At 36.8% G+C, this 13,087-nt stretch overlaps 1 protein-coding gene across 1 annotated transcript in view; it reads left to right on the top strand.

Annotated features, from left to right (window-relative positions):
• CACNA2D3 (calcium voltage-gated channel auxiliary subunit alpha2delta 3) overlaps window positions 1-13,087 on the top strand; it is a 408,036-nt gene that overhangs the window by 263,379 nt on the left and 131,570 nt on the right. Inside the window, exons 12-13 of the mRNA XM_041425790.1 lie at window positions 750-828; window positions 7,186-7,319. Of these exons, the coding sequence (XP_041281724.1) occupies window positions 750-828; window positions 7,186-7,319 (213 nt within the window). The remainder of the gene's footprint in view (window positions 1-749; window positions 829-7,185; window positions 7,320-13,087) is intronic.

The following is a 13,087-nucleotide window of genomic DNA, read 5'->3' as shown; positions in this document are numbered from 1 at the left end:
CCGTGTGTGCCTAGAAACAGGATGTGGCCATTGAGAAAATGGATAAAAGGGCAGTGAGAAAATGGGGTGTCACAACTGATAGTAAAGAGGGAGATTTTCAGAGTGTTTTATAACTACTTCTGTGGGGAAATAAAAACCTATGGGAACTTAGTATAAAGTTGGTTTATTCTACAAATATCATTTGTGAACGAGGAAAAATGCTAATGGGAAAAATTAGAAGTTTTTTAAAAATTTCCAAATGAATTAAATTATATTGAAGTGCTGTCTCTGAGTACCTGTCTCTGTGATGACAATGATATCGTGTCATAGAAACCTTGAAAACTGAGGGGAATTATCTTGCCTGGTGTTGCAGATTCTTTATCTACAGAAGTATTTGCTAGTTAAATGCCTCTTCCCCTACATAATAAAAATTTTCTGACCTCATAAGTCCAGACTAGATTTGTCTAAAACATACCATTTTTTACACCAATGGTTTTAGTTTATTCTTAATTACAAATTAAGCATAACTGTAGTTAAAGGTCAGATATTAAACACATTCAAAAAGATCAACCATTCTATTACACAGAGCAAAAACCACATTTTGTCAGGAAGACATTACTGGCAGAAATATATTTTTAAACTACTGTACTGCTTAACCAGTAATACCTTCTTAGGGTTTTTCCTGTGAATTACACACCTGTATCTGAAGTTCCAGTAGATATGTTTTAAATGCAGTATTAATTGCTTTATCTTTTGCATTTTACTTTCAGGTCCGTATTTTTACCTATCTGATTGGAAGGGAAGCTGCATTTGCTGATAACCTGAAGTGGATGGCCTGTGCTAACAAAGGTTGGTTAACCTTCTTCTGTGAAATCCTTTTTTCAAAACCCCTGAGCTGAGCCCTCCTGCACATCTGACCCTTCTACAGATACGGCACTAATCACAGAGGATGGTTTGTTTTCTTTTTCCCACAAAATGAAACTACTTCATTATCTTGTAACATACAATTTAAACATAAAAAAACCCAATTTGAAATTTTCTTCCTTAAAATAGGTATGAAGTTTTTAAACTATGTGGTCTTAAATTTTTGTTCAGAGAACAAACTCATTTCAAAACATTCATTCTCTTCTATCTGTTGTTACTCAGAGTGAGTTTGGTTTCTAAGAACACTGGGTACAATCCTGCTGAGTTAGGCAGGATTGTAAAACACCAGACATCCTTTCCCTTGAGGAGCTGGCAGTGTAATTGAAAAAACTGGTTTATATCCTTTAAGGAAAAGAGCATTAAACATTCAAAATGCTGAGATGCTGCAGTAAAAGGATTGACTAGTATAAGTAGGAATGATTCAGGAAAAAAACAGCCCCAAACCCCAGTTAATCTTCAGGTTTTCCTTTTTCTTTCCTATTGGGAAAAAAAAAAAGTTCTTTTTTTCCATTGTGCCACATTACATTATGATGAATAGCATCAGGTGCTATCCATTTAGTCATTATTTCTTTAACTACTGTTGTGTACAGCTGATGGAAATTACTCAGTTTGAAGTCTTGTCTTAGTCAGCTAATATTACACCATAATTTAGTTTAAATAATAGTATAAGAATCCTTTGAAGCATCTTTTTTGAAGACAATTTAATCAACAAAATCTTTTAACTTTTTAGCCCAGCTCTGCAAATTCATAAAGATCTAAGTACAGCAACTCAGAAATTAGGACCAGGCAATGGAGACAGCCTTAGTAGATCATCTGGTCCACGTCTTCCTTATTCCCACAGGGGAAAAGTGGTCACCTTTGTCATTCTTCAGGACTACTTTGTTCTTTTCAGAGCCATGATGCTTTGAGTCAGAGTCTTACTCATATGAATCAACTAAACAGCTTAATGACTGTTACGCCTATAAATTTATTTCCCTCTCAGTTTAATAGTTACAATACCTGCTCTCTGATACCTTATAATGTAAAAAATCTTCTACCCCTAATCATTAATTAAATATTTTTTGGCTTTGAAAATCACAATTGGAAACAGCATGTCATGGTCAGACAGTTCAGGTTTAGATTTTTCCTTGCAGTTTTCACTTACAGCCTGTCCACTTTATTTCAATGAAATGAGGGATTACAGCACAACAGATGAGGAGTGTAGTAAAGCTGGTCTAAAGACTGGCTGAATAGCAGGACTGCAGTTTACTCCTTGTGTGGGTGGGCCAAAATTTGTTGTTGTCACTGAGGGTGAATGACCCTAAAATCAATTTTCCTTGCAGTGATTTTCCCCTTGGAAGCACAGCATAGATGAAGGCTGTTTGCAGGGTTTCCAGCTGACTGGACTGTGCTCAGCAGCCCTTTCCCTCAAAATGGGTCACAGGGGAAATTCACACCACCTTGCAAAACTTCTTTAGCTTCTAAATTCTGATTGTGAAACCTTGAAAAACCCCAAGCATGTTTTTCTGTTACGTTTTTCTGTTTAAGTAGGGCGTATCTAGAGGGAGCTTGCTTAATGAAGCAAAACACCAAACCATTTTAAATGCATTAAAACATTCAAGATCCCCAAAATCCCTCTAGAGTCGTTTGTGGAATTTGCAGTGATTTACTCTTCTGTATCATAAGCAAGTGCATATTAAGGAAAACAGGATTTACTAAGATTCTGAAGTGAACAAAGGTGGAAATTTCCTAGTGCTGAGTGTGCATGTGCCAGATATTAGCAGTAACATCTAGAACTTAGAAATGACAGGCTCTTCCTTTCCCTCAGCATCACTTCCAGCAGAAAGCTGTAGAAATAAAGTTTGAGAGTTAATGCATTACTTGCTAACTAAACAGCTTGGATTTTTTTTCCAGTAAAATACACTATTGCAGTAGCAATTTGACAGCCTCTGTTTTACTTATTTGTTTTTTTAAACATTTTGTCTTGGGTCATCGCTGCCCTTGGCATATCATAAAATGGACAAAGGATTGGATTGAGCAGTGCAAAGGAGCAGAGGCTGAGAGAGCAACATGGATAAAGATGCTTTACATCTCAGGGAGCTGAGGGTGGCTCCAGCTCAGGCAGAGGACAGATGAGCCCCGAGGCAGGTTGTGCCCCAGCTGGAGCAGTTTACAGACCATTGTGTCAGCAGAGGAGAGCTCTGTACAGGAAGCCCCCGTGACATCCATTCCCGTGATGAGCACGACCCCAGCCCCTCCTGCACGGGGCTCTGGGGTGGCAGGCAGCCAGTCACCGAGCCTGTTCACCTGCTCCAGGGGCTCCTGGGGGAAAGGGAACCTCCATGGGGCTTTTACAGTGCATGAAACAATGAATTCACTCCTTAGTCCTTACCCAGAGGATTTTTAAATTCTGCTGTTGTATTAGTTGCAAGATTATTGCATCTCTTTTGCACAGTGCAAAGGAAATGAACTGCACTCGATGTAAAAATCAGCTGGAGGCATTTTGAAAAGTTATCATTCTAATGGTGGACATTTTAGAGAAAAACAAGCCAAACATGCAGGGACTGTGTAATGGGGAAAGGCAGCCCACATGCAGAGCCTAAGTGTCTGTCTTTTACCACATTATTATACATCTCTCATGCTTGTCATTACCAAATCTTGCCCATTTCCTTCACGAGTTTTTCCTGCTGGGGAGGAAAAAAAAAAGGTAGTGCTGATGGTGAGGGGGCTCTGAGTTGGCATAATTCACACACTAGGGAGCTGAGGAGCAGGTGCTGGAATGCAAAAACCGGAGCAGGGATTTGCTGCCCTTGCTGCCATGGCCTCAGCAGCTGTGCACAAGGAGTTCAGAGCAAGTATTTATCTGCTGATTAAACCTGGCTGTAGGAACAGTAAGAGTTTTAATTCCATGGGGTATCTCTGATCTCTAGATAAGAGATGTAAACTTAGCAGTGTAGGAAGGTAATTCTTGTGAGTTACATATAGCTAGAAACCAATAAATTGTCAAAACCCCTAAATGTTAATTAAAAATAACAACAAGCATGTGATCTAATGCTGTCCTAGTTATAATATAGTAACTTTTGGTAGGGGTTGCCCATTAGGAGAAAATCGACAAGTATTTTCACTTGTCTTTGAAATGTTGATTTCTTTACTAAGTTTATACATAATTAATTCCATCTTACTGTCTCTTTTAGACTTTTGGTAGGGGTTTCCCATTAGGAGAAAATCGACAAGTATTTTCACTTGTCTTTGAAATTGATTTCTTTACTAAGTTTATACAAAATTAATTCCATCTTACGGTCTCTTTTAGTCTTAGGAAATTAGGCTAAAACCTGTTTTCTCTATTGTGCAGTTTGGACATATGATTTGCAATGCTACAACAAGGAATGAATACTTTGTCTGTACTATACTGCCTGAAGATTTCTTTTTAACATTCTCAGGAATACTGCAAAGAGAAATACCAAAAGTAATGCTCATCCCTACTTAGAAAGAAGTGCTGAAATAGGTCTCTGCTCACATTGGCTGTACCTGCTCCACAGGGGTCTCCTCTAAAAGAACAAAGTGCAGCAGTACCAGTGTCTTTAACGTGTATAAACCTGAATGGCACAATACTGAAGTGTTTCACATTGGGTTCTGTTTTCTGTTTATTTTTTTCTTTTCATTTGAGTAATCTAGTTGATTTTTTTTTTTTTTTTGCTTGAAATTGTGACATAAAAACATTTGAGGAGGAGACAATCAGAAAGAATGCTCATTTTACAGCAATGCACTCTTTGTCTCACTGAAGTGTTTCACATTGGGTTCTGTTTCTGTTTATTTTTTTCTTTTTATTTGAGTAATCTAGCTAATTTTTTTTCTTTTTTTCCTTAAACAGGAAATAAAATAAATAAATAAAAACATTTTCTTTTCATTTGAGTAAACTAATTGATTTTTTTTTTTTTTTTGCTTGAAATTGTGACATAAAAACATTTGAGGAGGAGACAATCAGAAAGAATGCTCATTTTACAGCAATGCACTCTTTGTCTCAGAGTTAATTTATAGAATATGATTAAGGAATTTTCCAGGTATAGGCATCTAGGAGCTTCTTAAATGAGTCTTTAAGGTTTTGATTTTAGTGATTTTGTTATGATTTTAGTATCATATTAAAAAGAGTTAACTGACTGTGATTCTAAAGTTTATGGGCAACAAAATACTACTTGATCAAGAAAGTCTTTTCTATCACCTTAGATACAGTACAAACTTCTTAAATTACTTAATCTTCTCTGACTTTTCAGACCTAATAAAATTATATATATATATTATATATATATCACATAATATGCTCATGTATGTGAGTACCTGAGTGCAGGTGTGATCACATTGTTCGCTGGAAACTACTCAGTGCCAACAGATCTCTGCTTCAAGTGTAATTCTGAGAAGAGGCGTATCAAAATCCAGTCACTCTGAACTGCTTTGGAAAAATGTAGGTCCTGCCTGTAAAATGAGTGATCCACACAGTTGGGAAGTATTTTGGATCTCTGATTAAAAGCCTTATAAATCACAGTATGTACATGTGTTTATATACAAATTATGAGGTTCTCTATGTGAATAGTTGTCCAGTAAAGATATTTTGACTATGCATTGAATTTTTCACCAAATTAAAAGGACCAAATACTGAAGTGTTGCTCTTTACTCACACAACAGAGAAACCTGTTCTTTGAGGTCCCAAAATTGGAGCAGGCAGCATTTCAGGAAGAGTAACATATACATTGCTTTTTCTCATGAGTCTTCCATTGATTCAAGAAAGTACACTATATTTTGGGATTTTTTTAGCCACAAACATAGGATTCTGCTTTCTCAAGTACTGGTTTCCCAATTAAACTTAAGTTACTTGTTTTACTCTGTGGCTGAAAAAGCTCTTAGAACCTTAAGACAAAAAATAGCCCTGTTCAGAAGCAAGAAATACACCTTAATATTATGTGTAGTAGTCATTGAACAACCTCACACAATACTGGACTTAATGAAAAAAAAATCCTTAAACAGAATATTGAAGATTTTAGCAGTATGAATACTATACTATGGGTAAGAATGACATACTAGGAATATTTGAGATCATACTATAATCAAATTAGCTTAAAAAACCACAAACAATGCATCACTTCTCGTTTTTTATTATCAAGTTGAAGATATCCATCAGGATACTGCTAAGACTTGTTTCGTTTTATAGATCTATACTAAAAAGTCGATTCTTTGACTGTGCCTTAATTCACACATAAATAAAATTAATGCAGAAACATCCATTTTGTAGCATTTGAATTTGGGGATGGTGTATTGATTCAGAAAATTCTAGATTCAGGCAGACCATCTTTACTGTCTTGCCAAAACTGCCCCCATCTACAAAAACACAACTCAGACGTTCTTTGCAGCTGCCGTGCTTTCTGCTGAGCTTAATATTGCAGCTCCACAGAAGCTGTGATCTTGTCAAATGATTAAAATTGTAGGGAGGCCTCTTTCATGTTGGTCTTTTCTCATTAACAGTGAGTAAATGAAGGCAAGTGATGCATTTAAATAAGGCCTGATGAAATTTTTGCCTTGAAATTTGTCAGTCCTTCATCACTATTGCATGATGTGGGCTCCAGATGCCAAGGTTGTGATGTGTAAAGGTACTTGGCATCTAAGCACTGAAAAGGGAGTGGTGACAGCTCAAATAGCTGAGGCCTCTGCTGTTCTCAATGCTGTCAGGTTGGAAGAGATGCTTTAAAGCATTAACAAGGCTGTGATCACCTAACCAAACAAGTCTAGTTGTAGCCTACATTTTCTGTGACCTGTCATACCTGTAAATCACATGTTACTTTTTGAATTTCAGTCACACTGTGTAGGGATGAATGTTTCAGAGCACATGCAATGACCATTCTGTTACTGTAGTTCTGCTCCATCATGTTTCTTGAAACAGGAAAAAGTGGGTGAGATATAATTGGGCAAAGATGATGCCAGTTCTAAATTGTAAAGCAGAGATCATTAAAAGAAAAAAGCCCAAACTGTTAAACAAAAAATTTGGTCTTGAAATAAGAGTTTAGTACAGACAGTGCAGTGGTTCATAGCAGTGTAGGAAACCCTGGCCTTGAGGGTTGGCCAAAGGTTTCACAGACAAATGTTTTCACCAATTATTATTGTTTGAGGCTGGTCTGATGAAATATTCCTCTTTTGTAGCTTCGTTTTGGAAATAAGCAAAAAACATGACAGAAAAAAATCACATCATACTTCTTCCTGAGCACTTTTTTTATTTGTTCTCTCTGGTTTCTCTCTTGGAATTGTGTGTTTTCACAGGGTTTTTTACTCAGATCTCTACCCTGGCTGACGTGCAGGAGAACGTTATGGAATATCTGCATGTTCTCAGCCGACCAAAGGTCATTGACCAGGAGCACGATGTCGTGTGGACTGAGGCATACATTGACAGCACTGTAAGTCTGTGTGATAAAGCAAAAATTTCGTGGTACAAACACTCATTATGAATCTGCTTTCTGTTGCTGGAATGTGCAGTGTAAGAAGTGGGACCTGATATCTTTATGCTAAAAGAAAATAATTCAATATTACTGAGCTTTAGCAGATATTTATACATTGTAATTACACAGAAAATACTGAAACAAACATAAGTTGCAGAATAATTTTAGTTTATGATGTCCAAACCTACATTTCTTTTATTAATCAAAAATGGTTATTGAACAGCTATTGATTATATTGAGTAAACATTTTTTCTACATGTTTTAGAACATGTCAATTAATATGTGGGTATAAAGACACACACTGACAAAAATCAATAGTTTTAGTGTAGAAAGGTGATTCAACATCCAAATGTGATATACTGGGGAAGAATATTGAGAAGATTCTGCCTTTTGAAATGTATTGAATGGGTAATATGTTAAAATAATTGTCATAATTATCTAATTTTCACTTGACATCCCTGTGAAATATTAGAGTTAAAGCACAACTTCCAATTATGCAGTGACTGAGCTCTTGTGGTACTTCTGTAGTGTGTGTGGTAAATCATCAGATTTGCAGGTAAAAGTTGTTCATTTTCATGGACTGGTCTGAAATGGAGTTTTATCTGTTTTCTTTTGCTTATTATATTTCCTTTATTCCAATTAAAATATTTTGGTTAGTATATTATCCATAGAACAAGAGTCTGTACAAATGTCTGCCATTTAGTTCAGGAGATGCCAAATATTCAATATCATGGATAGAAGATCACAAATTACTCATGACACAGATGTTTCTGTCTTCCTGTTTTAAATTTTCACTTGATGGGTAAGGTGGGAGAATCTCACCAGCTTCACTCTGATATTTGGTGGGTTTTGTTTGTTTTGAGTCTGTGTTGCTTCTAGATGGTTCAGTCTTAAATCTATATAAAACCACCCTGGAAACAGAGCTTTTATTTAATTTTCACAATTATTTAGGCCTTTTCAAGTCTTCATTTGTGACCATGAGTAATGAAAAATAAGTGCTCAAACTGCAGTTATAAAGGAGAAACAAAAAGTTAATTGCTTTAGAAGGAATTAGCTTATCTCTGTTTCCTTTTTAAAAGTAATGTATTAATCCAGTCTCCCCTTTGCTCTCTTTCTTTTATTGAACCATAAGATAAGATGAACAGAAAATATGTTTTATTACTGTGCCTTCAGGGCATCCCACAAAATGGGGAGATGACCAGGAGAATCTTGTTGTCATTCACTTTTTTTTTTTTTTTTAAATGCTTGAAGTAATCAGTGTGTGAATGTTGAAGGGTGTTTGTGTGTTTGCTAGAGAGTAGCAGGAAGACACTCAGGTAAGTGGTGTCCTGGTGCAACTCTTTTTCTTTGCCTATGAATCATTCATTAAAAGTATTGTAAACAAAATCTTCCTTCTTTTTCAATACCAAGTCTCTACCCACCAACAAAGCACAGATTGCTGTCTCAGAATTAATTTGACACTTTACTCTTGCTTTTGCCTGTTAATCTGTATTTCCTCGATCTTTGCAGGGAGAAAAATACTCAAAAATTAGTCTAACTTTCAGGGATTCTCCTGTAGGTTATGGAAAAGCTAAGGGAAATTAACAACTTAATGTTGTGTGAAATGCTAAGTGAATACAGCAGAGGCGAGTAAAAGCAAGTGAATTTAAGAACACTAGAGGGAGTGTAGAGAGGGAATCTTGAGAAAAGCAGAAAATCAAAGACAATGGAGCTGTTACCATCTTGAAGAATAGAACTGCATAAATCCAAACAAAATGTCTTTCGATGCAGTCAAAACACTTCCATGTTCTTCTCTTTATCCCCCCTTGTTTTCCTGCTCTCTTGACTAAACTGATCAATGTCTCTGTGAACACACTCACACATACACATATATAAATATACATGCCTGCACTCGTGTACATACATGCAAACATATATTTTAAGTGTGTGAAAGCTCCATTCAGAACCATAATGGGTTGGATTCTATAAGAAAAATTGAAAAATAAAATGCCATTATCTGCTTGCTTACTTACAAACTACCTTTTTCCTCCTATTCTTCCCACAAAAAACCTCAAAAACCACAAAAAAAAAAAAAAAAAAAAAAAAAAAAAAACCACACAAACAAAAAAAAAAAAAAAAAAACAAAACCAGAAAAACCCCAAAAGGACAAGGAACAGGATAAAATAGGGTATACAATAAAAAATATTGAAAACAATATTTTATTTTCAATACAAAACTTGAAAATAGGAATGAAGGGAACCTTTTACCAAACCAGGCTTGCTTCTGCCTTAGCTAAAGCTGCCTGAGTGCTATTTTCAGAGACAGATTCCCTGATCATCTCTAGTGCTTTGACATTGGAAGTGCTCTTGAAATAATCCTCTCCATCCCGTAACTTGTTGATTTTCACAGTCAGTTTGTGTGGCTGCTGCTTGGACCTTTCCCAGTTAAAAATATTAGTGTATTTCCAGACAGTGTAAATGTTCTTCTCGCCCAGCAGTGCATGAACAGCCAGGGTTGGATTCCCAGGGCTACATTTGCATGGTTGCACTCAGTGTCACTGTGCCCTAACAGCAGGAACATACTCCCCCCAAACAGCAGAGCTCACTGGCCAGCTGTGCTGTTTCTGGGCAGGCAACATTAGGCTGTAACATTCAAGGATCCAGACAGTAATAATCTTAGGATAGAAAATACTTCCCTTGTCACCCCAGACTGTTCTCATCCAGTATTTGTGCAGGACGAAGGCATCTGTGAAAGACTGAAGTTAGTTCATTTAAGTGTTTGATACCATTTAGGAATATTCCCAGAAGAGTTTTGCTACTGAAACAAAGCATCTAATTCCTGTGTCTGTTCAGCTTTCCTGTAAGAGGATGTCTGCAAAATGTTCATACAGCTGCCTCTTCAACATGGCTTTGGCATTCCTGAGGAGCTTCACATACTATTGGAAAAAATACGACCTTTATAGAAGTGGAAATCTCTGGCAGGGTGTCATATGCAGAAAGCATGACATGGAACAACCTTTGTGTGTCAGGGCTGTGTCCTTTGGCACTGTCAGGATTGCTGGTTGATCTAAAGCAAATGAGACAAGGCCTCTCTGGTGACTCCATGCTTCCCTTTTTCCTGTCCCTGGACTTTTTTCTCTCCCCAGTGTTTCCTGTCTTTCTGAAGACTTAACCAGAGAGCTTCTACGGTCATTTTTAGTTACCCTTCATCAGAAAATTAGTTGTTTGTTTCCTTTAAACCCAGGATTTCATGTTGGAAATATGATTATCATTGTGTAAATCCTCATTTCTTTCAAAACCAGGAGTTTTGACATAGGAGTGGTACAATTTTAACAAGTGTACTGGCTCTTGGAGAAACAACAGATTTATGAAAAAAATTTGAATTTAGGTCTGTGGGAGCTGAACTGGCTGTACTTGGTTTTGGCAATCACCTGGGAAACAGTCTTTAGAGGATTATCTTGGACTGATCCTAAAGTCATCTTCAGAATATTTGGGAATGCTAGTCTTGCAATAGCCTGGCAGCTGAAGTACTGCCAATACCTTCAGGCTAAAATGTTGGAATTGAATTCTGTGATATGTACCAGCCAGCCTCCTGTCTTCTGATTGAGTCCTCTGATGCAGTTGTATACATGTGTATTTGTAAATATAAATATATTTTCTTTCTTTTTTTGAAGGAGGTAATGTTTGAAAGTATTTCCTGATTAAGAGGCTGATGCTGTCCTAGGAAGGCAACCAAGAACCTTATTTCTCCTTATGGGGCAGTAAATGGAGACAGCTCCACTGGAGTAAAGCCTTTAATAGCCATTTCTAAAATACTTTTGATGGGTGCTACAATTACATTATTACGTATATGGTAAAATAAATTAAATTTATTCATCTTCATCCTTAAAAAAAAATCAAGTACTATGTAAGCATACTTTTTACTCTGATCCAAGCTCTTTACAGAAATACAGCAGCAATTATGGGAAGCCCATGCCTCTCAATTCACATCAGAATCCAGATGTTTTGTGCATGAAAATTTAAAATCTAGGATACAGTTCTTCTGACAGAGGAGGATTATGAACCAGTTTCAGAGGCACTATATATATATATATATATATATATATATATATATGGACAGATTTATAAGAGAAGGTCTTCCAGATTGAAAGCTGTTACAGTAGGCATATTTTCCTATCCAGGACTTTCTGGTGAGGTATTAAAATGCTGTTTAGTGATTCTTCCATTCACACAGTTTTCTTTGTGGTCAATGCACAGAAGAGCCTTTATGAAGTAACAAAAATAAAATAGTACCCCATTTCCACTAGCTTCTATTCCCAGAGTTATCTTCAAATACTTTTAGTGGCACAAGTTAATTGTGCCATTATAATAAATGGATATATTTAGCATTTCTATAACAGTAAAGGTTCCCCAGGCCTTGGTTTCAAAAAAGTAACTTCTAGATTGCAGTACTCATAGGCATTAAAATGCATCAGTGTGTTCAGAATGTTCATGCACATCTAAACTGAGTAAATATTGGTAATCACTGCAGAACTGAATGTCAGCAAGTGTCATTAATCAGCATCTGAGATAAGAAAACTTGCACACAGTAATTTTTCTCTTTTTTTTTAATACACTAAGAACTAGAAATCTGTGTTGCTTTTTTTTCCAGTACCACTTTGGATTTGGTTACATGCTCAAACCTTCCCTTTGTGGCCGGTATCTCTTAATCTCTAAGAATTTGCAAGTCTTTATCAGAGAATGTCATCACCTCCAAGTGCTTCTGAGGTTCCCATGGGAATTTCCTTTTCTCACTTTGACATTTGAGTGAATTGGTTTAGGAAAGAAAAATCCCATGCATGGATATGAGGCCAGGAAATCAGGTAGGATTGTTCACAAAATAAGGTTCTTCAAGCTCTGCTTTGTCCCCTACTGATCTCAGTGGTTCTCAGTGATCTTTTGATCATATCTCAGTGTTCTTTTGAAGGTTCTGAGTAGGGAGAAAAGCAGAAAGTAGCCCAGGAAATGCTTTTGATTCAGCACTTCAGTTTGGATTAATTTTCCTGGAAAAGTACAGCAGTTCTGACCATTTCACCTTGAGGCTTCCATGGGAACACGACTGCAGCTCAGAGCTACAGCAGTGACAGTCTGATGTGTCTGCACTGGGACCTCGTGGGTCTGGGACAGTGCTTGAGCCACTGACAGTGCTCATCCATGCAGCTGCTTGTGGCACACACTTGAAAACCTGCAGAAACAGGTTGTGCACGCATTTATAGGGAGGTGCAATATCCCTTTTTGCTGGTGATTAGTGCACTGTCTGTGGAAATCTTCATTGACTGTCTCATAAAAAAGAAAGCATTTGAGCCAAGGCTTTTATGAGTTCTGTGGCCCAAAATTTTCAGTTGCTATAATTAAGTACTCTCATTTTCTTCCAAACAGTTCTAATCTGTTTGTTTTACTGCTGGATCTAGAATAAATGAATTATCGTGAAACACATGAACTGTTTCAATTCAGTAAGATCTGTGTCAACTGTCAAAAAACATAATGAGTTCTGGAGACAGTCAATGAATGAACCTCTAAACTGAATAGATTTCATGCACTCCAATTGTCTTTCAGATGCAGCTCAAAACAACAATGGATGTTGTTCTATTATGTTAGAAAATGAACATCTGATTTTCTCCTGCTCAGCAGCAGGCTGCTCATCAGTGCAGGAATTGTTTTCTGCCATTTATATTTGTGCTTAGTTCCCACATTCACACACCAAGACAA

This window comes from Onychostruthus taczanowskii, unplaced genomic scaffold, assembly GCF_017590055.1.
Source record: "Onychostruthus taczanowskii isolate IOZ18803 unplaced genomic scaffold, ASM1759005v1 scaffold9, whole genome shotgun sequence".
NCBI lineage: Eukaryota > Metazoa > Chordata > Aves > Passeriformes > Passeridae > Onychostruthus > Onychostruthus taczanowskii.
The sequence above is the reverse complement of the archived record's forward strand: the minus strand, read 5'-3'. Positions and strand labels throughout refer to the sequence as shown.